General features: G+C 34.7%; 2 protein-coding genes across 3 annotated transcripts in view; one reads left to right on the top strand and one right to left on the bottom strand.

The window, feature by feature from the left end:
* The window catches only part of LOC114314678 (uncharacterized), a 160,233-nt gene that overhangs the window by 9,727 nt on the left and 123,506 nt on the right, over positions 1 to 27,000 (bottom strand). The gene's annotated exons all lie outside the window — the stretch shown is intronic.
* LOC145788666 (uncharacterized) lies at positions 23,357 to 23,985 on the top strand. The gene is made up of 3 exons (XM_082924237.1): positions 23,357 to 23,492; positions 23,594 to 23,701; positions 23,784 to 23,985. Exons 1-3 carry the CDS (start codon positions 23,481 to 23,483, stop codon positions 23,964 to 23,966), a joined length of 303 nt encoding a protein of 100 aa, XP_082780363.1. The 5' UTR covers positions 23,357 to 23,480; the 3' UTR covers positions 23,967 to 23,985.

The raw sequence follows: 27,000 nt of genomic DNA, 5'->3' as shown, positions 1-27,000 counted from the left end.
CTGTTTCTTTTGTCTCTCCCGGACAAAAAAGGGGAGTATTGTTTATTGTTTTTTAGGTTGGGGTATATATTTTGTTTGCATGATGGTTGGGGCATATGGGATATATAGTTGTTGACTTTGCAAACTGGACATACTATTTTTGTATGATGATATAGTTTTGATTTGTCATGTCTTGATATGGTTTGTTTTTGATTTTGAATAACTATTCTCTCTATTCCCATGGTGTTGTTTTTCTGGCTTTGCAGATATTCGGTCAAGGTTGTTTACTCAGTTGAGTTGGTTGTCAAGAGTTGGTTGGTTATTTTTTGTTAGTGCGTGTGTTTTCTAGGAAACTGTGTTAGAAAGTTTTGTTCGGGAATTGACAAAAGGGGAGATTGTTAGGTCCCTCAGCCTTGTCAATCCCACGAACAAACTTATTTAATCGAGCTGTAATTTTCGTAGTTATTTTTCCTTGCTCGCTCAAGCGAAGGAATCCTGGCTCGAGTGAAGATGTTCTACTCCCAGAAGTTGCCTTGGTCTGTAAAAGTTCTAGGAAGGAGGATTGTTTGCTCGAGCGAAGGAATCTTGGCTCGAGCGACATCACTTAAGGAAAACACGCGTATTTGGTTCCTCGCTCGAGTGAGCTTCGCAGTCCCTGTTTTCTGTAAATACTTGATTAAGTCTGTTTTAGGGTTACGCTTTTTGAGATCTTTTTTAAGGGTTTTAGGGTTTTCTTTTGGGGCTGTTTGCTACTTTTCCTTGATGTTTTGATTGAGTATTAAACTCATGTTTTGATAAGCACACATCAAGGAGTTTGATTGTTCATATTTAAAAGTGTTCATCTTTGGTGGAATTCGAAGAATCAAGCGCAGAGGAGTCGAAGGAGTTTGATGTTGTGCACAGTCATTGATTCGACAATGGATGTTATGGATTCAACATCAATCTAATCAATTCTGAGATGAATGTTGCGGTGTATACAGAAGACTTGAAGACAAATTGATAGCGTATGGGTAATTTGTTTGGTATCTTTGTAATCTTTCTTTCTTCAATAGCGGACTGATTTGTGGCGTTTCGCCCACGGTTTTTTGATCACAGTTGGAGGTGCTCCAATTGTGGTTTTTCCATGTAAAAATCGTTTGTGTCGATTTGTTTTTTTTTTTTAAACAACAATCTAAATCACGTTCATACGTGCTTGATGATTTAGATTGTCAGTTTTAATTGTTTGGGAACTGGTACAATTAACTCTTGATCTAATCACGAATCACTTAGGTTTTTCAGAATTGATTTCGAGTTGTTTATGTTGTTGCTATTCGTTGTTCTAATCATATTCTTTGTTTGTTATGTTCGTTGATTTCTAGATCATGTTCGTTGTTTGAGTTATTAGTTGATTTCTACAATGGAGTTGACCTAGTATGTTTTTTGATTTCTACAAGTTATTTCGAGTTGTTTGTTGTTCGATTTATAGTGGAGTTCGATCTCAATTTTTTATGCTTTTTTGATTTGCAGAGGAGTTCGAGTTGTTTGTTGTCCAATGCTTTTCTCCATGGCATTCATAAAATTAAAATTATTTTTTAAAAGATTATGAGTTAAGAAAATTATAAAATATTATTATATTGATGCATGACTCAATAATGAATTCTCTCTCTTTTTTTTTTTTGAAATTTTGAAAAGCTAAAATACTTGACTTAACTGCTATATATGTTGTAAACGGTTAAAATATTGGCCCAAATCCATACACAACTAAGCAAAGCGACCCAAAGGAAAAGAGAAAAAGCCCAGAAAACTAAGAGGCCTATCAAAAGGCAACTTAGGAACAATGGAACGTGGCTAAGCATGAGTAAGATCTTCTTTTAGAAGCAGATCAATAGAACACAGGAGGACCCTTGGATTCATCTTCATCCAATGGTAGAAATATCAATCAGCAAGGATAGGAACATAGGCCAAGCCTATTAGACGATATAACTGTCCAATCAGCTTAATCGAACGAACGAAGCATGTGGCAAGTTGACCACTAACACCTGACACGATCTAGGCCTTACGCAGAGAGATGATCCAACAGTGAAAGATAAAGATAACTTGGCCACTAGCTTGACCAAAACTTAGAAGCAGTAGAGCCCTCAGATCAAATGTTAATCCAACAGATGAAACTTAAAGCCAATAACACTACAAAAGGAGAAGCAGGTGAAGCAAAGAGGAGAGACTGGAGGTAAATGGGAAACCCTATTTGAATTGCACAATACATATGGTCGATGAATATTCTAACTTGATTGTCGGACGGTCCTCCTGACCAATCTTGGTCGGGGGGTAATCACTGACGATTTGGTTTCTCTTTGCAGAGTAAAGGAAATGACACGTCATCTCACTTTTCCTGTGGAGAAGAATTCTACCATCCACATATGTATAATGTTTTAAAAGAGTTAAGATAAAATATCAATTATAATACTACCATATTGATCAAATTAACAATGTTTTAAAGTAGGTAAGACAAAATGTCCAATATATTAGCATATTGATTAAATGTCCAATAATTTCATGACATGTGTATTTTTGAATTTTAAAATTGAAAAAAAAAAATTGTATTAACACTTTAAAACTCAAATACTTAACAACATTTTTGCTTATATAATAGTATAGATTTTAAATTAAATGAGGTAGATAAATCAATAATTGAAATTTATAATTAGTATTTTGGATTTTACTTAATTTTTCTTTTTGGATTTTATGAGAGAGAATAAATTTGGGTAAATTAGGAAAGAGATGGTTTTATCTTTCTTTCTAAAAACATAAATTTGGAATCATTACTATTTTTATAATTATTGGTTTAATGGGTTAGTCAATAGTGTTTTTTAAATTATTTTTTAATTAAAAAAAATTCACAAATTTAATTAGAAGTGTTATAGTTTTCACAACTTCGCCGGAGTTGTTAACAACTCCACCGGTCCCAAGCCCGGATTAAAGAGGAGGGTTGTGTGTTAGGTAGCCGACAGCCAACACGTAAAAAAATCCGCTCGGATCCCTTACGACAATGAATCCTACTTTGAATCGTTTAAATGCTAGGTCGTTTCCCTCAAGTTACGTGTTGCGCCTGCCTCCGGGTGTTTTGAAAAGTGAGCAAGGGGCGTTGCATCGACGCTTGGGTGCAGTGAAAAATGGGCAAAGGTTCCCGCGTTTTGTTGGACGAGCGCGGGTAAAGAAGTTAGTCCAAGACTATAGGTTTAGGATAGCCATTTGGAATATAGGAACCTTAACTGGTAAGACGATGGAGTTGGTAGATGTTATGATTAGGAGGAGAGTTAGTATAGCTTGCGTACAAGAAACTAAGTGGACAAGTGAAAAAGCTAGGGAAATTGAGGATACCGGTTTTAAACTGTATTATAGTGGTAAGGATAGACGCAAGAATGGGGTAGGAATCTTAATTGCCAAGGGTCTTGTGGAGAATGTAGTGGCAGTCATTAGAGAAAGGGATAGGATTATGTTAATTAAACTAGTTATTGGAGGGAATATAGTGAACGTTATTAGTGCATACGCCCCTCAAGTAGGATTAGATGATCAGGCTAAGAGGGATTTTTTGGAGCAAATGGATGAGATCTTACAGGAGATACTCGTAGGAGAGAACTTGGTTTTAGGTGGTGATTTTAATGGTCATGCAGGCATAGATAAACTAGGCTTTGAAAGGGTGCATGGTAGATACGGTTTTGGTAACAAAAATGAGGCTGGAGAGAGTATCTTAGATTTTGAGTTAGCTTCTGACCTGGTGGTGGCCAATACTATGTATAAGAAGAGGGAGGAGCATTTGATAACCTTTAAGAGTAGGTCAGTTAAGAGCTAAATTGATTACTTCTTAGTGAGAAAAGTGGATTGCCTAAAATGTAATGATTGTAAAGTGATTCCTGGAGAGAGCCTGACCTCTCAACATAGGATCTTGGTACTAGATTTATGTTTAAAGGGCAACACCAAGCTAGGAAGAATGGTGGGCGTCATAGGATGAGATGGTGGGACCTAAAAGGGGATAAATTAGAAATATTTAAGAATAGAATGAAGAAGGAAGGTACGTGGGACTTGGAAGATGATGCTAACACTATATGGAACTCGATGGCCAATTGTATGAGGAGAATCTCAAGGGAAGTGCTTGGAGAGTCGAAAGGAACGAGATCCAGCTCTAGGGAAACTTGGTGGTGGAGTGAAGAGGTCCAAGCAGTAGTTAAGGCAAAAAAAAAAGTGCTTTAAAAAGTGGCAAAAAGATAGAACTGAGGAAAACCTTAAGAACTATAGATTGGCTAATAAGGAGGTCAAGAAAGTAGTGAGAGAGGCTAAGTTGAAAGCTTATGATGACCTATACACTAGACTAGATAGTAAGGAGGGAGAGAAGGGGGTATACAAACTTGCTAAGATACTGGAGAGAAAAACAAGAGATTTTAATCAAGTCAAGAGCATCAAGAGTGAGGATTCTAAGGTATTGGTGAGGGATGAAGAGATTAAGGAAAGATGAAAGAATTATTTTGAGAAACAATTAAATAAGAAACATGGAGGTACGATAATAGGGGAAGAAATAGCCAGTAATACGATAAACCAAGACTATAGGTTCTATCGCAGGATTAGGAACTTTGAAGTGGAGATTGCACTTAAGAAGATGAAATCAAATAAGGCTTTAGGACCAGATGATATTCCTATTGAAGCTTGGAAGTGTTTGGGTAAAAAGGGGGTTGCTTGGTTGACTAGGTTGTTTAGCAAAATTTTGTTGACTAGGAACATGCCAGATGAGTGGAGGAAGAGTATTTTAGTGCCAATCTATAAGAATAAAGGAGATGTCCGGAATTGCAACAACTATAGAGGAATCAAGCCAATGTGTCATATAATGAAAGTGTGGGAGAGGGTGATAGAACCTCGATTGCGAGATATAACAGAGGTGTCAGAGAATCAATTTGGGTTTATGCCTAGCAAGTCAACAATGGAAGCGATCTATCTTTTGAGGTGAGTAATATAAAAGTATAGAGAAAAGAAAAGAGACATTCATATGGTGTTTATCGACCTTGAGAAAGCTTATGATAGAGTGTCTTGGGATATAATATGGTGGGTGTTGGCGAAGAAAGGGGTGACACAGGTTACATTGATGTGATTAGAGACATGTATAAAGGGGTGGTAACCACTATTAGATCGCCTGTTGGAGAGACAAATGAATTTCTTATCACTGTAGGGTTACACCAAGGATCTACCTTAAGTCCTTATCTTTTTGCTTTAATTATGGATGAGTTAACGAGAAATATCCAGGATGACGTGCCATGGTGTATGCTTTTTGCAGACGATATAGTGCTAGTGGATGAGACTAGAGACGGAGTTAATACAAAGTTGGAGATTTGGAGAAAAGCTCTTGAATCTAAAGGATTTCGGATAAGCAGAACTAAGACAGAGTACATGGAGTTTAAATTTAGTAACAGTAACAATGAAAACAGAGGAGAAGTGAAGATTGAGAACCAAGAACTTCCTAAGAGTAAACATTTTCGTTATTTAGAGTCGATTATCACAACAACAGGGGAGATTGATGTAGATGTGACCCATGGGATTAAAGTGGGATGGTGTAAGTGGAGAATTGTGTCTGGGGTACTGTGCAATAAACGAATACCCACTAGACTTAAAAGTAAGTTCTATAGAACGGCTATTTGACCAGCGATGTTGTATGAGACGAAGTGTTGGGCAACAAAAAAACTACATGTAGATAAGATGAGTGTGACTGAGATGAGAATGCTGAGGTGGATGTGTGGCAAGACTAGACAAGATAGAATTAGGAATGAGTGTATTTGGGAATAGATAGGAGTAACACCGATAGAAGATAAGTTGAGAGAGAATTAATTGAGATGGTTTGATCATATTCAACGGAGACCAACAGAGGCAGTAGTGAAGAGATGTGATGCTATAACGGTAGATGAAAATGTTAGGGGATGGGCTAGGCCTAGATTAACGTTGGTTAACATTGTAAATAGAGATATGCATCTACTTAATTTGACTAATGAAATGACCTTTGATAGGGTCGCGTAGAGAAGAAGGATTCATGTAGCCGACCCCATTTGATGAGACTTAAAACTTGGTTTGGTTTTGGTTTTGGTTTTTTTTTTTTTTGGTTTTGTTGTAGTTTTCACAAGGTTCTTCGCGAAAAGTCTCTTTTTTTTAATATATAGTACAAATATATAGATGGATAGATACATATAGATATAGTTTGGAAGAAAATTTTAAAAATTTACTATACTTGTTGGATAAAGATTAATTTATGAAATTTGGAATATTTGTTAATTTTGTAATAAATATATTTTAGATTTTACGATAAATATATATTTAAGAAATAATAATAATAATAATAATAACAATAATAACTACTCTACTCGATGTGCATAGATTACAGTTTTTTAATAGTAAGATTAGTGTTTGATGTATGAAATATTTATTAATTTTTTAATACATAGATTTTTGATTTTACAACGTAAATGTATTATCTATTTTTTTTTATTTATAACTCTAGATTATGTTTGGAAATTTTAAAATATTTTTGTATTAGTGAAATGACGATATACTAATACTAAAGACATTAAATATGTCATTTACCAAATCTTAAAAAATAGATCTCATTTACGTTTCTTTCATAAATTTGAGCTAATTAAAATCGGTGGTACTACATACACCAATTAATCTATTAATTAGTGTACTAACACTAGTTATGATATTATTATTGACCTTACTCATTACAAATACCAAAAACCTCTGAAATTATGTCACATCATCAATAAGTACACTAGTTAGTATATGTAGACGCGCTCCCGGGAACTCCCCGACATCCGCGCGTGCGCCTGCGAGGGCTGCGCGAATCTCGCTTTGTTCTGAGCTACTACAGTTCGGATTCAAAGTTACCGTTCTGAATCTAATTTTACAATGTGCGATGTAAGACCGATAAATCACCAAAGAGTCCAAATCCGGCAAATCGTTTTGAAAAACTGATTTTTAATAAAGAAGTGCCAAACATGGACTGCTTTGCCAGATACGGAGTTGCTACCTAAATATTTTATTTTGGGAGAATTTAGGAAACACTGACTCGTGCCTAAGGCCACGTGTCCGTCATCATCAAAGTTGCCTCGGCTCGGGAACTTGGGTACGAGAGGGGAAGGTCATGCAATGAGCACCCCCGCTCGCCCGATCAAAGATCGGCCTGTACTAAGCATGATATTTCGTTTTTGAAAACACATGTGCTCTTATTCCGCTTAATTAGATAATCTTACTACGTGATGCACACAGCATACAAGTATAGACTAGATCGCCTAATTTGGAACGAAACATTGCATCTTTGTTTGAAAATGGTTTGAAGTTTGCTACTCGCAAGTACGCTAAATTCAGGATTCAATGAATTGTTCCAATTCAAGTAATCCAACCTTCACCCACAGGCATTCAGGCAGTTATATCCAATAAGCAGTTAGCTTCATGGCAAGCATGCTTTCATGGCAGCATTAACACACATGTAGTATGCTAAAGCGTGAACACTCATAGTGTACTCAGAGCCAAAACAAAGAACTAGTTAGAAATCATGCATGACCCTAGTTCATGTTAAGATGGCTAATGCAACACATGCGAGAATGCGACTAAAATAGGCTCAGCTATTTTAGGATGTCATGTGAAATGCAAATTGATACATGTATTCAAATTGGAATTGAAATACAATGCAATTAGTATGATGTGCCGAGCCCGGTGCATGCAATACAGATGAATGATGCACGCATGCGAAGCATAAGGTATGCTAATCGAAATATGCCCTAAAACTAACCATCGTAAGCGGTTAAGTAAAAGAGAGAAAGAAATGGAGGTTGGAAGACATGCATCACATACACGCACGCTTATTATAATAATGCGCCCTCTCGAAGGAGGGACCGAATAAGAAGCTAACTAGCTAATCTAAGCTAATTAAACTAATTATTACACAACAAATTAATTAACTAATCCTAGTTAACTAATTATTACAAAACAAATTGAAATAGCTAAACGCATTTACTATTAAGTACAAACCAAAACGTAAGCCAGCTATCTAAGTATGGCAGCTAAGGAAAATAGTAAAACAGGAGGTTCTCGGAGGGAGAAGACTGGATGCATGCTTGGTCGCCTTGTTCGGATATCCAATGCGATGCCCCGATTTGCCTCTGTTTTCATTTGTTCTCAGAACTTTGCACCAAGCTCCAGAAAGCTTCTAACACATCTTGAGGACCTGTGGGAGGGTGGTCGACCAGTTGTTGAGGAAGGAGACCACCTGCCGACCACTTTCCGTGCTGAAAAACCAGAAAAGTGGTCGGCCAGCTAGTAATACTGGTCAGCCGACTAGTTTTTGCTGCTAAATTCCAGTTTGCTGCAATAGAGAGCAAGAAAGGGCATGGCAATGTATTTGCAAGGTATGTGTGCACAACCACCCTCCCTATCATGTCATGAGCTCAAAGGAGTGTGGTTCTCGACTCTCGGGCCGCCAATCGCGCATTTCAATGCATGATGGCCGAGAGGCGAAGTTGCACAATTCAATATGAAAATGAATGCACAAGTAAACACATAAGGCTTAAAACTCTATCATGCTTGATCAAAAGCGTCGGCGACAAGGAATTAAGGCACGTTTCATCACTTTAAGTATGAAACGCCCCTTGTTTCCCGCGTTTGGACTAACACCTATTCCAAACACAATGCAACAAAAGTATGGCATACACAATGCGACTCTAGCATGCAAAACATGTAATGCAGCTTAAGTATGCAAACATGCAATATGAACAACCTAACAAGGCTGATGGCATGCACGATGCACAATGCTAAGGCATGCATATTCAATGTAAGACAACAAGGGCAACTTAGCAATGTTAGGGACATGCATGCTCAATGCAAGGCAAAATAAGCATGCAAACAACATGATACAATACAACTAGCATATACAATGCGAATGGACATGGCATACACAAATGCAATGAACCAATATGGCATACTCAATGCAATGACTATCATGGCATATTCAATGCAATATGATCATGACATGCACAATGCAAACAATAACATAACATGCACGATGCGATGTAACATGGCATACACAAGGCTCAATGGACTTAAACCAAGATGGACAGACCTCAACCATCCCAAATTAGTGGCCATTGGTGATAAAATAAAGGCACAAAACATAAATCATGCATGCACAATGCATTGGCCAACCAAGGAGGCCTAAGTGCATAACTCTCAAGAGTGCTCAAAGAGTGACAAACATGTAAGTGTAACAACACCAAGTGCACTGAAATGAGGTAAAGAATGATGCCAAATCATTCAAATAAAGCAAGTAAGGCATGCAAGAGTCCTTAAGGCATGAAGCTAGTAAAGAGGACCATAAAGGAGGCATGCAATACATGGCAAATATGCATGAACCAATCATGGACAGAGCTAAAATAGGTCAAGACAATGACCAAAACATGCTAAGATTAGGGCCCAAATACCTAGGCATGTAAGCATACACTCTAAGCCATAAGCAAGGCAACAATGCACAACACTTAGAAGCATTCAAAGCATGAAAGAAGTGGGAACATAAGCATGTTATAAGCTCTGAAATGAAGTATTAAATGGTGCCAAATCATCTAAATAGCTCAAAGATAGCATGCATGAATCATCAAAACACAAAGCTAGCAAGGCCAATTGCACTACAGCTATACAAAGTATGAAGTATATGGCAAGGGCAACCCAAAATAGTCCTAGAATATGTTAAAATGATACTAAAACATGTATGGAAGGGAGCCAAAATAAACTAACATGAAGGGCATAAGGCATGATGCCTACAAGGCAAATAAGGTGGATTACACTATACCTATTAAGACCAAGCATGGGATGACTTAACTAACAAAAATCAAAGTTATATCATGGCAAAATAACCCCCAAAACACATTGAAATGATGTCTCGCAAGCTAAGGCATGAAGGCATACACAATGACCCATGTTAAAGCATAAAACACAAACTTTTCAAAGCATGGAATAAGTGAAAGATGCAAGTGTATGACCATGAAACATGGACTGAAATAGCATAACAAATGATGCAAAATCATCCAAAAAGTCCAAGTAAAGTATGCTAGTGGACTTGGTGCACAAAGCTAACAAGCTAGATTGAACCATGGCTATACAAAGCAAATCATGCATGGTCAAAACAATACAAATCAGAGCTAAAGCATGTTAAAACATGGACAAAAGCTTCTTGAAGTTAAGCCAAAAGCATGCTAGAATGACATGTTAAAGCATGATGCATGTTAGGCTAATTCATGGAAATGCACTACAAGTGCATGGAGCATGCAAGAGGTGACCAAACCAAACCCTAACAGAGGTATGACATGGTAAAACATCACCAAAAACATGCTGAAATGGACTCAACATAAGCTAGAAAGACATGTTATTTCATGAAGCATACAAGACTAGTTTATAAAATTTACACTACAAGTGTATAAGGCATGAAAGAGCCAACTAAACCAACTCAAAACAGATCTAAGGCATGTTAAAATAACACAAAAAATCTACTGAGATGGCCCCAAAACAAGCTAGAAAGACATGCTCAAACATGAGACACACAAAGCTAGTTTGTAAGATTTACACTACAAGTGTATAAGGCATGCATGGAATAACCAAACCAAGTCAAAACAGATCTGAGGCATGCTGAAATAACCCCAAATACATGCTAAGAACAAGCTAACACAAGCTTAACAAACATGCTCACACATGAGGCATTCAAGGCAAGTATTGAAGACACAAGGAGAGGGGACCCTCTCCTATTTGGGACCTCAAAACACCCTTCCCACCACTGAAAATCCTTTGGAGATTTTCAGTGGTGAGATGGCCAAAACAAGGTGATCCCAAAGCTCACAAAGAAGGCACAAAAGCAAGGCCAAACAAGGCCTAAGAGGGGGTAAACAATCCCAAACACAAAAGTGACCTTAAACAAACTTTTAAAACACACAAAAAAAGAACTTTTACAGTAGGAAGCTAAGCTCAAAATAGCATGCAAAAGGGTCCAAAAGCTTAAGCAAGAATGGGGGATTTAAGGGTTAAAGACTCACCCTTGAAGACCACCTTTACTACTGTAACTCCAGTACACTTTTTGAGCCAAAACTAGTCCAAGAACTTCAGGAACAACCTCAAGAAGCCTCAGCAACACAAGCAAGGTGTTTGAGTGTGTGTTTGTGTACAAAAGTGAGACAAAACTACACTTTTAAGGCACAAAACAAGAGTAAAAGGAAGAAGTATAGATATAGATTATATGTATCACTCCAAGAACTTTTTTCTAAACCTAGAGGAGGGAGGGGGTGGTTCTCTCTTATAGAGAACCAAAAGCAAAGCTTCTCAAGGAAGCTAAGCTTCAAGGCTATCCCTTCATACACCTGTATGGAGGATGGTTCTGCTGACTTCCAGCTGTGCCAGCTGGAAGGAAATATCTTCAGAAAGGTGTTGGAAAGTGGCTGACCAGTTGAAGTGGTCGGCCAGCTACTTTTTCTGGTTTTTAAGGACAAAAAGTGTTCTCTCGGAAAGAAAAGTGGTCGGCCAATGGCTGGAAAGGCCAAAAGTGGTCGACCAGGTGTCCAAATTGAAGCCCCAGAAGTTAGCTTTCCAATGGCACCAGCCTTGTATCAAAATTCCCACTGTGCAAAAAGTTATGACTGTTTTGGTGAAGCCGCGCAGTTTCGATCCAATCGGATTAATGCCGAACTTCTCCCAAACTAGTTTTCTTTTCTCCTTTCCTCTTTTCTTCAACTCTGAACCCCTAAACAAAGTGTTTTGAAAGATTTTTCAAAGATTTCATCTCTCTTTCATTCATTTCCACTTTGTCCTTGCTCGGTTTACTGAAAAGCGTAACATTTCACGAAATGCGAGCGTCGGAACATCGTAGGAATTTTAATTCCAAAACATTTTGAAAGAGAGGGTTTCGAGGTCTAAAATCTTTTGATCAAGATTGTTTTGGTCCAAAAGGGGTATGAAGTTGGGATTTGACTCTCTCATTGCCGAAGAAATTGAACCTTTGCCCTGCACACCTTTCAGCACCAAGTAAACCATCAATAACGCCTACGTCTTAAGGGAGGTCAAAAATGGAGTGTCTACAGTATATTAATTAGTGCATATAGCATTATTTAATTAAAATATATTGTCTTGAAAATCCAACAACCATTAACATTACAACACGTATATTTTTATATTTAAAAACTTTAAATTATGAGAAATAAGAATTGAAGTTTTGAATTTCAAATACTCCCATAGCCTTTTTGTTTCTATTAACTACCCGTGCTATGCACAGGTTAAAATAAATAATTAAAACTTATTTTAAAAATTAAAATATAACAAAAACTTTATTTTTAATATAAAATAAAATTTATTTAACATTAATTAGTTCCCATATAATAATTATATTTACGATAAAATATAAATATATTTCGTCTCGATGAATTTCGTAATTTTAGTTTTTCAATTTACCAATTATCTCATATCTATTACAGTATGTAAAATCAATTACCTTATCAATAAATCAAAATTGAAGAATAAATAATAATAATAATAATAAAATAAAATAAAGTAGCAGTGATCCCAATCTTCAATCCACTCCTCAAATAAGATTTCGATGATTTTGCTCCTGCTAGGCTGCTAGGTATAACCTCTAAAACAGTCTCATTAAATATTAGTTAATTATATTTACTAATATTTTAGAGGTTTGACCAATTGAACATTTTGCAAGCCCTGTAGCCATTTTCTTAATTTGAACTTCATATAGATCATTTTTAATTTTTTATATTTTTTGACTGTTTATATTTAAAAAAAATTAGAACTAATATACTAAACAAATAAATTAAACTAAATATGTATATAAAACAATTTAACTCTAGCGCATAGGCCTAAGTTTTTTTTATTGTGTATTTGATTGAAAATGTGTTAGACCATTTTAATGGCTAGTACCTAAATTTGAATATTTATTAAGTAAGTAACTTCAGCCATAATGACTAATTGGCTTATAGTTAACATGGTTCAAATAAAAGGTAATGCATGTACTATATGTGAATTTATAATTTTTTTTCTCATTTATTAATAAATTTATGCATAATCCACATTTCAAATAAGAATTTTATCAATTTTCAAGAGTTAATCACAAACTTTAAAAAAAAATTAGACATGATACATTATAAATATGTATGAAATAACTTTATTAATAAACCATTTTATTAAAAAAATTCTATACTTAATCAAATAGTTCTTCTAGCATTTGAAAATTTAACATTTATTAATAAATTTAATATTTTCAAATACTCCAAGCATTTTTCACATTTAAAATTTATGAATAAATTTATGTAATTTAAAAATTTTATACTTTAATAAAACTTTTAGCATTGCAAAATCAATAACTAAGTTTTATCAAATATGCTTTAAATTTAATCATCAACCTATTTTTTAAATAAAATTTTCTCATTCAAACACTACAAGAAAATACACAATTGGTGACCATTTTTGCCGACTAAAAATATTTTGGTTGCCAAAAGTTGTGGAATTGGCGACCAAAAATTATGTTAGTCGGTAAAAGTACAATATTTAGCTACTAAATTTTTTTAGTTGGGGTATATTAATTTTTGGTGACTACAAAAAAAATTTGTCGCTAAAAATCTCACAATTGGCGACTAAAAAAATTTTTGTCGCTGTATATATAGTTTTGGCAACTAAAATAATTTAGTCGCTGAAAGAAAAATAAACATTTGCTTTTTATCTTTGGCGACCAAAAGTTTGGTCGGCAAAAATTTAATTTCAGCGACTAAAAAATATTTTAGTCGCGGTATAGATAGTTTTGGCAACTAAAATAATTTAGTCGCTAAAAGAAATTAAAAATTTAGTTTTTATCTTTCGCGACCAACAGTTTGGTCAGCAAAAATTTAATTTCAGTGACTCAAAAATATTTTGGTTGCTATATATATAGTTTTGGCAACTAAAATAATTTATTCGCTGAAAGAAAAATAAAAATTTACTTTTTATCTTACGCGACCAAAAGTTTGGTCGGCAAAAATTGAATTTCAGCGACTAAAAAATATTTTAGTCGCGGTATAAATAGTTTTGGCAACTAAAATAATTTAGTCGCTTTTATCTTGGACGACCAAAAGTTTGGTCGGCAAAAATTGAATTTTCCGCGACTAAAAAATATTTTGGTCGCTGTATATATAATTTTAGCAACTAAAATAATTTAGTCGCTGAAAGAAAAATAAAAATTCACTTTTTATCTTTGGCGACCAAAAGTTTGGTCGGCAAAAATTGAATTTCCGCGACTAAAAAATATTTTGGTTGCTATATATATAGATTTGACAACTAAAATAATTTAGTCGCTGAAAGAAAAATAAAAATTTATTTTTTATCTTTGGCGACAAAAACTGTGGTCGGCAAAAATTGAATTCAGCGACTAAAAAATATTTTAGTCGTTGTATGGATAGTTTTGGCAACTAAAATAAGTTAGTCGCTAAATGGAAAACAAAATTTTACTTTTATTTTTGGCGACAAAAAAATATTTTAGTCACTGTATAAATGGTTTTGGCAACCAAAATAATTTAGTCACTGAATGAAAAATAAAAATTTACTTTTAATCTTTGGCGACCAAAATTTTGGTCGGCAAAACTTTAATTTCAGCGACTAAAATATATTTTAGTCGCTGTATTGATAGTTTTGGCAACTAAAATAATTTAGTCGCTGAATGAAAAATAAAAATTTACTTTTTATCTTTGGCAACCAAAGTTTTGGTCGGAAAACTTTAATTTCAGCGACTAAAAAATATTTTAGTCGCTGTATAGATAGTTTTGACCACTAAAATAATTTAGTCGCTGAATGAAAAATAAAAATTCACTTTTTACCTTTGGCGACCAAAATTTTGGTTGGCAAAACTTTAATTTCAGTGACTAAAATATATTTTAGTCGTTGTATAGATAGTTTTGGAAACTAAAATAATTTAGTCGCTGAATGAAAAAGAAAAATTTACTTTTTATCTTTGGCGACCAAAAGTTTGGTCGGCAAATATTGAATTTCCGTGACTAAAAAATATTTTGGTCGCTGTATATATAGATTTGGCAACTAAAATAATTTAGTCGCTGAAAGAAAAATAAAAATTTATTTTTTATCTTTGGCGACAAAAAGTGTGGTCGGCAAAAATTGAATTCAGCGACTAAAAAATATTTTAGTCGTTGTATGGATAGTTTTGGCAACTAAAATAAGTTAGTCGCTAAATAGAAAACAAAATTTTACTTTTATTTTTGGCGACTAAAAAATATTTTAATCGCTGTATAGATGGTTTTGGCAACCAAAACAATTTAGTCGCTGAATGAAAAATAAAAATTTACCTTTTATCTTTGGCGACCAAAATTTTGGTAAGCAAAACTTTAATTTCAGCGACTAAAATATATTTTAGTCGCTGTATAGATAGTTTTGGCAACTAAAATAATTTAGTCGCTGAATGAAAAATAAAAATTTACTTTTTGTCTTTGGCGACCAAAGTTTTGGTCGGCAAAACATTAATTTCAGTGACTGAAAAATATTTTAGTCGCTGAATGAAAAATAAAAATTCACTTTTTATCTTTGGCGACCAAAAGTTTGGTCGGCAAAAATTTCATTTCAGGGACTGAAAAATATTTTGGTCACTGTATATATAGTTTTGGCAACTAAAATAATTTAGTCGCTGAAAGAAAAATAAAAATTTACTTTTTATATTTGGCGACCAAAATTTTGGTCAGCAAAAAATTTATTTTGGCGACTAAAAAATATTTTAGTCACTGTATTGATAGTTTTGGCTACTAAAATAATTTAGTCACTGAATGAAAAAGAAAATTTTACTTTTTATCTTTAGCGACCAAAAGTTTTGTCGGCAAAACTTTAATTTCAGCGACTAAAAAATATTTTAGTCGCTGTATAGATAGTTTTGCCAACTAAAATAATTTAGTCGCTGAATGAAAAATAAAAATTTACTTTTTACCTTTGGCGACCAAAAGTTTGGTCGGCAAAACTTTAATTTCAGCAACTAAAATATTTTAGTCGCTGTATAGATAGTTTTGGCAACTAAAATAATTTAGTCGCTGAATGAAAAAGAAAAATTTACTTTTTATTTTTGGCGACCAAAGTTTTAGGCGGCAAAACTTTAATTTCAATGACTAAAAAATATTTTAGTCGCTGTATAGATAGTTTTGGCTACTAAAATAATTTAGTCGCTGAATGAAAAATAAAAATTTACTTTTTATCTTTGTTGACCAAATGTTTGGTTGCAAAATTATTATTTTTAGCGACTAAAACATAATGTATAAAAATTGAATTTGCTTGTCTGAAGGAGCTCTCTCTTCCCCATTTGTGGGTCATCGATCTCAATCCCTCAAGTCGCTCTGTATGTCTTTGCCACCATTGCCAACACCACCGGCGGTCTTGGCCTAACAGCTAGGCTAGTAAGAAGGAAAGAGGCATTTATCTATCACTTGAGAATCGATTAAGGCATGAAGATCTTTCTCCACTGATAAAAATCGTATCGATCTTGATTGAGAAATCAACCTCGGCGTTGAAAGGGTTGGTGTGGCGAGAAGTGAGAACTCCTTCAAGCCATTTATCCATCACCCTGCATTGTCGAAGCCATCCTTCTATATCTCCTACAGATCCAACCCATTGAAGAAAATAGGGCTACTTACGTGTAGATCCTAATAGGTGGACTTATTGTCTAATAAGTCTTATGAGAAAATTTTGTCATAAAAAAGTCACTAATTGTAAGTTTTGGCGACAATTTATAAAAATCATGACCAAAAAAAGTCACTAAAAATCATGACAATTTAGCGACATATATTAAAAATTGTCACGAGAAAATTATCACTGGCAACAATTTTACAAAGACTTATTTTCAATAGGACTTGATGGGAACTAAGTCCAACTATTAGGACCTATTGGTAGTTTACCCAAAAAAATATTCATACCTAGATCTTGATTAGCACATACGACTGTAAGCCTTGTGGTGGTGATACCACAGAGCAACTCATCAATAGCCATAGGCTAGGGCTAGGGCTCCACATTGATTAAGCTGCCACCAGTTTGACTAATTTGATGGTGGGTCCACTGTCGTTCTATGGAAACAAGCCGACCACGCTTGATCTTATTCTTAGGCTGGGGATTAGAGCTGGTGGAGCCTCCACTGCTGGCTTTTCAGCTTTGTTTACTTCCATTGGAGATGGGCTTCATGTTGCGGTGGCCAGTGGCGGAGCCAGGAAATTAAGTTAGAGGGGACAGTTATTAATTATAATTTGTTATTTTTTAAAAAATCATGATCAATATAAAGATAAGAATAATTTTATAATAGTGTGTAATACATTGGTGCGGGATGGTAATATTAGTTTCTAATTTTGGCACAAAAATTTACCAGGTTTCAAAATTCTTAATTTTAGAAATAAAAACACATCATTTATAGCACAAAATATTATAAAATCTATTTAATTTTTATTTGACAAAAAATATTAAACAGATCTTATTGGTTATAAATGATGTGTTTTGAACGTAAATTATTACATAGTCTTCGAGTACCATATGGTGTTGCCTATGTGATGCTCAAAATATGAGAAATCACAAATTACACTAAATAGTTTGTCAACTACTTTAAAATAATGACTTAATTATATTCAATCCATAAGATGTCGTACTACACTATTGGTTTAAACTACTACGTAAATACATTTTGTATATACCCACACAACAAAAACAAAAAAATTTCAAAATTGGAAACATTTGAAAAAAAATAAAATTAGTTGATAATATTGGAAACATCTGTAAAATTGTAATTGGAAACATTTGTAAAATTTTTAGCGACCAAGATTTGGTTGCAGATCTTGAAACGACCCCGTTTTGAATGTTATTTAAGTAAATGTTGATTCAATACCGACCAAACAGTTTTGTAGGGAAAAAATTGCCCTATCACCCGAGTGAATTTTTCAAACTCTTTATACAGTCACTCCCGTGCACCACTCCTCATACGCATCTCATAGTCGATTCTCCTGCTCGATTGTGTTCAACAAAGTCGCTCCTCATCCGTCATCCCAGTCGCCTGTGTCGATTTTTTGACCAAGCATCAGCGGCGCTTCGAGAAGTACTTGGGCCTTCATTGTTAGGTATGTATTTTTATCTTTGTTTCTCTCTCTCTCTCTCACACAATCTTTGTAGTTGTGTTCCATTGCTCCTCTTACTCACATGGTTGCTCTTTCTTTTCGCACCTAACAGCACCACCATCACCATTTTTCTGCTACAACCAGTTCGCCTATCTTCAAACAACCCCGACATCAGGTATGGGTCCTCTCTCTCTCTGTCGCTCAATTTCTCTATTTTCCTTTGTTTTTCCTAATTGTCAAAACCAATTTTTTTGAAAATCCCTAATTTTAAAACCCTATTGAGTGAATGTTTGAAGGGATGGACTAAAATCATACTCACCAGATAATGCAAAAAATGAAAACTGATATATATATATATATATATGTATATATATATATATATATGTATATTCTTGTTTGTTCTGTAAAAAAATAGTTGCCATTGTGTCTAGGGTTCAAGTAATTTGTGGATTCTGTTGTTATTGTGTTTTTTTGGCTCCAACTGGGAATGCTTTGTTGAAGTGTTGATCACCATTATTTTGAGGTTTCATTCAACAGTGTAACAAGACTTGTATGTGCAAGTTCTAGAACTCAATTCTTCCTGTGAGGTTTCACCTATCTCTTAAAGACTTCTCAAAAACAATGTTTCCCTTATGTGTTCTTGATTGGTATTCAAAGGTCAATCTATCTCAGCAATTTGATAAACATGGCTAGACCTCTCGCTTTCGAAGTGACTAGTGTCATTGCAACACCATCTTGCGATCTTATAGGTGAGAGATAAGAATGGCAAAAGCTCCTTACTTCCCCCTTTTCAGTTCATAAGCACCGCGAAAGTATCAGGTGGACTCCAATTTCAGCTTGAATCGCCAGAGTTTCTAGCAAACCAGCCAAAATAAACACGTTATACATGGTGGGATGCGTGAGGAGGTTACTGCATAAGCAGCTCTGTTCATGGCTTAACACTAAGCCAGCTTCAAGAGCCAAAAACAACTTGGTGAAATACTTCATCAATGGCATAATACATTTCCAAACTCAGGTTTATAGGTACGAACATATCTACAGCCAGAAGTACTTCTACACAACTCAGAGCAATTTCAGGCTTGCTCAAAACCATGTTTAGTCATTAAAATGAAGAGGAATAGTTCTCAATTATGTAAGAGTGGAAAGATCAACAACATAAATGATACAGCAGCACAAACATTTAATGTTATGTTGTTCAATGCACACAGATGACCAAAGCTATAGCTATTTTTTGTAGTAGGTTCTTAGGTGCTACACTACTCGCTGGCCTTGTAGGCCAAATGGTATTTGGTTGGTCTCTCAACTTTGATGTGAGGGGCTCAATTCTTGTTGTCTTGCCTAGTCAACAAATGAAACAATTCCTACATATTACCTTACTTTTGTGACCTAATTATACATCTGAAAATAAGAGGAATTATTTAAATCTGACTAGGTCATGAAATAATCAACAGTTTGCAATGAGGCTATATGGCATAGGTGGTCATTTGGTTTGAAATGTTCAGTTCTTCCAGAGAAAACCTTTCGAATCATAGTGGTCATTTGGTTTGAATGCTTTGTTGAAGTGTTGATCACCATTTCGAATCATAGTGATCAACCTTTCGAATTATTATGTCTTCAACATGTGTCATTTTCTTCAGATCAAGCAGCATAGACCAAAGCATTCAATGAAATGAAGCAGACAGTCCCCTGAAATGAGTTCCCAAAAACTTGAATTATCACTATTTCTAGTACCAGAAAACTTGACTTATCAATTCTTGTTTTAATTGCAAGTTAATCCAAACATATGTCCACATACACCGAAAAGAAATTTTTTCATACTTAAATGCACGCATGCGTATTTTGTTCACTTATTCTTCTTACTTATGAATTGATGTTTATGAATGATGTTTACGAATGAAGTTTCTTGTGGGTGTTATTTTTGGAGTCATAAGGTGCATTGATGTTTATGAATGAAGTTTCTTCATTTGTTTAGAACCATACACATTCATAGGTCACTAAAATCATAGATTTCACCTAAACTACTTTATGAATTATAGCGTTTACAAAAACAATTAATTGTGAAAGTCAATACTTTATTATAGTTTTTGTTATCTATGTCGTCAATATCACTGGCAAATTTACATAGATGGATATATATGAAATTAAGATGCTTCATGGATGTTCATTTCTTACGTAAATGTTTGTTAATTATCAATCTTGATGTATATGTCTATACGCATTTTAAAATTTGTGCTTATCCATGTGCTCATTGTGCTCTTTGCCTTTGATTATGTTAAAATGTAACATAATGGCTCCTGCGAAAAAGATGTGCCGTATTCCTTTACCAAAGAGGGCATTGATTGAACCATACTCATCCCCGACCAATATACCTACACCTGCTCTTGAAGGTGTTGCAGCAGATGGATCTCAGACTATTGCACCATCTCCGTCTGAAAGTAATGCATTGTCAAGATCTAAGACTGTTGCACCATCTCCATCTGAAACTAATGCACGAGCTGATCCATATATGCAATATCGATGGACTGTTGCTAATCCAGCGACAAAAGGGGCTGTTGTACAAGCTGTCTGGGTATGATTCAATTACTTTCATAGTGTGGATGATGGAAACAGTCCTGTTTTAATTTGCATATAGGAGCTCATTTGTTTTCTTTGTTTACTTTGTTGGTTATGAAAGCTTGAAAAAGTCTAATTACCTTTATTGTTGGATTAACTCTCCCATGTAAAAAGATTTATTGTTGAGATACAAAAATATACATAAAACTAATTAGGATACAAGTATGTAAAAATGTATTCACTATTAAATTGCCTTTAAAATCCAAATAACAGAGCTTACTGCTAATACGTTAGAGAAGCTGTTCTTTAACTCCCATGAAGAAGGTTTTGATTGGATGAATGTTTTCCAATAAAATAAGACAAACTCATCTCTTTGTTGTCTTTTTTCTTTTTCCCTTTTGTAGCTTGAAGGTAAACTCATAGTCAGTAGCACACTTGGCTGAAATTGAATAACAGTTTGGTGCATTGTTAAAGAACATTCTGGGGTTAATTTCCCTCTTAACAGTCATATTAATTGTTCCTCAATATGTGTTTTTTTTTTTTCATTCTGGATTAGTTAATTTAATTTTTGTTTTTAATAGTCATATTAACTGTCCCTCTGTTTTTTTTTTTCATTATGGTTCTAGCTGATGAGTTGATTAAGGTTATGGTAGTCCTTAAATGATAAAGGCAGCAAGGCTGGGGTTCATTTTTGGATTGCCAATTATTTGATCAGTTATACACGGTCGGATTGCAAAAGCTTTTCAATTTTTTTCATATTGCCATTTAGAAACTAAAACAGTGAAGTTTTCACTCTTTAAGGAAATTACAAATCCATCACAAGTTCGCTTCCTCTTTTCAGGTTTTAATTATGTGTGCTTAGATTTTTTAATTTTTTTTCCTGAATTGTTTGTTTTGTATATTTAAGGGGGAAAATGTCCATCTATAGAGATCACTACTGATTTATTTGAAAACATTATTAGTTAATAAAAGTCATTATGTGATTATTGCAAACTCCATTATGCAGATATGATATTTTGGTATATTCGGCTAGTTTAATTTTCTTTACATGCCTTCTTACTTTCCCCATTGCCTAATAAATCTATTCAATTCTTTTATTTTTTTTTCCTTTTTCGTTCTCTTTTTTGATTGTTTAGACTGAAAAAAAAAACTAAGAATTGTTATTGTTTCCTAGTAACAATACTACTAAGAAGTATTCTTCTCGTAGATATCTGTTTGTGAAGTTACAGACTATCATCTGCCTCTCATCTGGCCAGCTGACAGAACCCCAGCCAGCTGACAGAACCCCAGCCAGCTAACAGAACCAAGTAATTGTCATGCCCAGCTCTATCCACACCAGTTTGGCAGAAAAAAATTAGGATCTTTAACAGTTACAACTTTCTGTCATATCAACAAAATATGCACAGTGGCCTTCACTTCAAATAGCAGATGATACTCAGAGGCTATTTTCTTCCTTCTAATCTATCAATCAAGCAACGTCTCACTTCCCGGTTAAAATTGGCTCTAATGTGCTATGCAGTTTCCTAGGACCCAAATTTTAACTTATCTCATAAAAGGCAGTTCATTCATGAATTTCACAACTCTCTCTCTCTCTCTCTCTCTCCCACACACACACACACACACACACACACACACACACATAGACACACAAAATAAAGGTCTTTCCATGCATCAATAACTTCTTGTAACCTGTTATTCTGCAAAGTGGTGACAGGGAAAATCATTGCCATTTTACTATGTGATTCTATGAAGAGATATTATTAGAAAAAGTAACTCAACATCTTACCTATTATGGATTATTTTCAATTGCATCAGAAAATTCACTATTAGAAAAACTGTGAAACAAAACCAAGGCATAAAATGGCATACAAATGAACATATTTAACAGAAGGGACAGACCTGAAGTTCATGCCCAATGCTGAACATATCGAGTAAAAAAACAGAGATAGAAAATAGTATAAAAAAAACCAAGTAATGGAAAAACAAACACAAATCTTTTCCATATGTAATGGGTAAAAAACAATATGCATCTTGTTCAAATGCAAAGCGACGCTCATGAAAAGCTTGCTTCCTTCTCTCCAAGGTAGCTTGTAAAATAGCATTTCCTCTAGCCTAACACAGATGGTAGCCAAATTTTGTTTTTGCAATCCTGTGTCACAAGTCATTCTTTGTAATTTCAAGCCTTTGGATAGCCAGTCTACAAACAAGTCATCAAATCTATTTGTCAGTAGATAGGTTTCTATATCTATATATACATATATATACACACACACAAAAGGTATTACACCATATAGCAAAGCCATGACAATTAACTTGCGTTTAACATTAAAATGATATGGTCAACAAATTCTTTCTTTACATATTGAACTATGAAAGTGGTGGATCATATATCTTGGCAAGACTATAGGGAGTCTTCTCCCTCATTTAAACTAGTATAATGACACCATTTTAAGGTTTTCTCACTCTTGACAAATTTTCAGCTTTTGACATTACATCAGTTAAGTTACTTATTTGGTTTGTATTGATTGTAGGATAAATTTGAGATTGGAGAGAATTACAAGGAGAATTCACTATCCCATCAAGTTGTGGAAAGGAAGTGTTATGTGTTATATAAAGACTGTAAGGTATGTTATCATTTAGTTATTAGTTAGTACTGTTATCATTGTTTAACTATATATGTAACAAACCCTTACAATATGGATTATGTAGCGTCGCTACAACACCGGGAAACTTAATAGGAGCAAGCTACCCTACAATCACAGTAGTGGGTCGCGATCTTTTCCGGCGGCGATGAGCATTGAGGTGAGATGTGTGTCATTGATTTTATTAACTTTATCCACACTTATTTCATATGTTATCATATTAATGAAGGAGTGTTGATCTCAGTGTTTGGCATATCACAGGTGAAGGAAAATGGTAGCTTCTTGCCAGATATTTGCGATTTCTACAAGGACACTCATCAGCACAAGAAGACAAAAGAATGGATTGATCCTATATGCGGTGCTCTACATGCAAGTATTCCAATCATTTGGACACTTATACTAACTACTGTGTTTGATTTATATTAACAATATTCCAGTGTCACAATTACAGGAGCAAATGACGATGGTGCGGGATGAGTCTATCGAGTCTGGAACGCTCATGACACAAGAGGATATATCAAGAGTGGTTCTTGGGAAGAAGAAGGGATACTTGAGAGGTTTTGGGGTCGGACCAAAGCCCTCGTCCTGTGATTCTGGGTTGAATGCGGCATCACAAGCACGTGAGGAGCACTAAAAGGCTTACATCCGAGTTGGAGATACTACGTGCGGAGCAGCAGAGTGACCGTGAGGAGCATCAAAAAAAGGAAGAGGACCAACAAATAAAAGCTGCAAAGAATGCAAGACAACATCAAGAGATGCAGGGGCAGATTTTTTGACTTCAAGGCATGGTGGCGCAAGTTTTGGAAATGCTCAATCCATCGAAGTCCCCACCATAGCTACTCATGGTAATGGGTAAGTGTGTTAACCAAATTGCATTATATTTGTGTTCAAAGTCAAGGCAAGCAAACGTGTTATGAGAATATTAGAGAACCAATTGTGAGGCAAAAAAGGGGAAAACAGCCCATTTGGGGCCAAACATTGGAAACAGCACCGAAACAGCCTTGATATCATAATAGGCACCTCGGCCTACATTAAAAAAATGTGTGAGAGGAAGTGGCGCATTGATCGGATGCCTGGTTAAAGAGTTAGACAAAAAAATGTGAGGAAAAAGGCAAAAACGGGCCTTTGGGGGGCAATATAAACTAAAAAACCCCAAACATCCCGAAAATCATCACGGTTACCTCTGACTAGATTAAAGAAACTTGTGGGACCAAGCGGTGTGTCGATAGGACTAGGGTTGAAGCAGGCGAGAGAGGTGAAGAGTCTGTTGATGCAAGTGAAGAGTCTTTGTTAGATAAAACGTGATATTTATATTGGTTTGCCTTAGATTTTTTAGCCCTGTCAAGTTTTTTCCTTGTTGGGTGTTCTTGGTTTCCTAGTGGTATGGCGTTTATGAAACCTTCTATTTGTGGCTTTGATGAATGGAACATTAAGTTGACTCATATAATTTTAGGATGATGTTATGGAAAGAAAGAAACCCACAATCTACTGAATTACTAGTAAAGACTAGTATCCCTAATTTTCATGATTATATTTTTAGAGTTGCTTATAATTTAGCTAGTTAATTGAAATCTTTTAGCTTTAGAAATTACATGGACCGAATTTCATCAGATTTGCATCAGATCTTAAAAATATTGAAGGCAAACTAGTCGGTGTCTATAGCGTTAGGTTCTTGGGACTTCTGTTACAACTAGAAGCTTGTTTACTGTAAAGCTTTATTCAATATTTTTGCTGTAGTATCTAAACATTGAAATGGCTTCTCATTCCCTACCACTTTGGAAAATTCTATCGAACTTTCTTTTGTAGGAGACCCTTACAGGCACCTCCTTCAAGGTTGCATTTAATAATATGTTTTCAATAGATTTGAGATATGGTAAGGGTTTGTTTTTATTTTTACGTCATAGATAAACAAGCTTCTTCTCTACTATCTCATAGAAATGTAGACTATAGCACTTGGTAAATCAGCTATCAAACATGATTTTAATTTAAGGGAAAATCCTCTTTATCCCTTAAGGGTTTGGCCTTGGAGCACTTGACTACCTGTCAATTAAAAATACCATAGACTCCTCATGTGCTTTTAGACTAAATTGCAACACTAACTCCGTAATCTTAATACCTATCTACTTTCTTCTCATTCTCTCTCTTCTGTTATATATAATATATATTTTTTTATTCTAATTACATGTTAACCAAATAAATTATTAGCCTATACACCCTAACATTATAATTTATTTTGTAAGTTATATCTTAATTTATAATTTAATCATATTATACACATATAACATTGTATATATAAATGACCAAGTTTTAGGAAACAATACACTGGAGTTATTCAAATTGGAAGACGTATTTTCGGTACTGGAATTGATTTTTAGGACTAGAATGTGTGATGGTAGTGGGTGCTATTGGGTTTGTATAGAATGGTGGGTGAGTGGTGAGGGAATGGCAAGGCTAGTGGGTGAGGGGAGACGGGGTGGGCTAAGTTGGGGAGAGGGGTTGACAGGAGATGGTTGTGGAAGTGAAAAAGGATTACAGGGGTGGTGGGTGAGCAAAGTGAGTATTGTAACGGGTCTAGGTGAGATGAAAGGAGATGGCAGGATAAAGGGGAGCAAGGTTTTAAAAATGGGCTGAAACTGTTATGTAACACCATTACATAATATTGCTACCCATTACAGCTGCTTTGGCAATGTGATTCAATTGCACAATTGTAACGGCCGTCATTGTTATGAACACCTGTAACAGGTTAGAAGATGATGTTAATGATGTTTAACTATTGTAAAGTTGAACAATAGTTAGAATTGATATATACATATGAATGATGTTTTATTTACAAAATGGTATTGCTAGTCATTTAATTTGTTAATGTTTCATTTACTTTCCACTGAAATTTTTTCATTTTTTGTCCAACTTTACAATAAAGTGATGTGCAAATATTTTCAACAAAAATTTGCCTGACATTATTTCTCATTTTCTTTGGTACAGATGGATGATCTCGTGCACAAAGCTAAATTGTACAGGACTAATTGGTAGTATAAGCACTTTTGGAAGGAATATATATTTTTGGATAGATGTATGTATGGAAAAGATTTGGGTGGACTAGTAGTTATATTTTTAGATAGACTAGTAGTTATATTTTTGGATGGATGTGTATGGAAAATATTTGGGTAGATTACTAGTGTGTATATTTTTTGATAGATGCGCATGGATAACAATTTAAAACATAATAACAAGTAATTGTTATGTTTTAAATTGTTATGTTAGATGGATGTGACTTGGATGATTATATAGATTACAAGTGGATTTTTAATTGGAGGAATATGTAGTTTGAAATTACTTGTGGATGAAAACTTATAATAGTTGATGACTTGCATTAAACAGGTTCAAGATTGGATGATTTATGTATTTTGTCGAATGTTTATAATTCAGTTGATTTGAATGATTCTTGCAAATTACATATTATATTGAATGGATTGGATGAATTATTATGAATTACAGGTTTATTTTGTTGGATGTTGGCGACCAAATTTTGAATTTGTTTTTTTGGTTTTGGTGACCAATTGATTAGTCGGGAAAGATAACTAATATTTTTCCCAACTAAATAAGGTAGGCGAGAGGGTACATTTGGCGACTAAATAATTAGTCCTTAAAATCATTAATTTTGGCAACCA

The sequence above is a fragment of the Camellia sinensis genome, chromosome 4 (genome assembly GCF_055761805.1).
Source record: "Camellia sinensis isolate YWXY chromosome 4, ASM5576180v1, whole genome shotgun sequence".
NCBI lineage: Eukaryota > Viridiplantae > Streptophyta > Magnoliopsida > Ericales > Theaceae > Camellia > Camellia sinensis.
Note: the sequence above shows the minus strand (reverse complement) of the source record. Positions and strands in the feature narration are given on the sequence as shown.

What these genes read in the sequence shown, in the direction of transcription:
- LOC145788666 (XM_082924237.1), top strand. An exon ending in CTATATGCGGTGCTCTACAT is followed by an intron (nt 23,702 to 23,783) that starts GCAAGTATTCCA and finishes TCACAATTACAG; the next exon opens with GAGCAAATGACGATGGTGCG.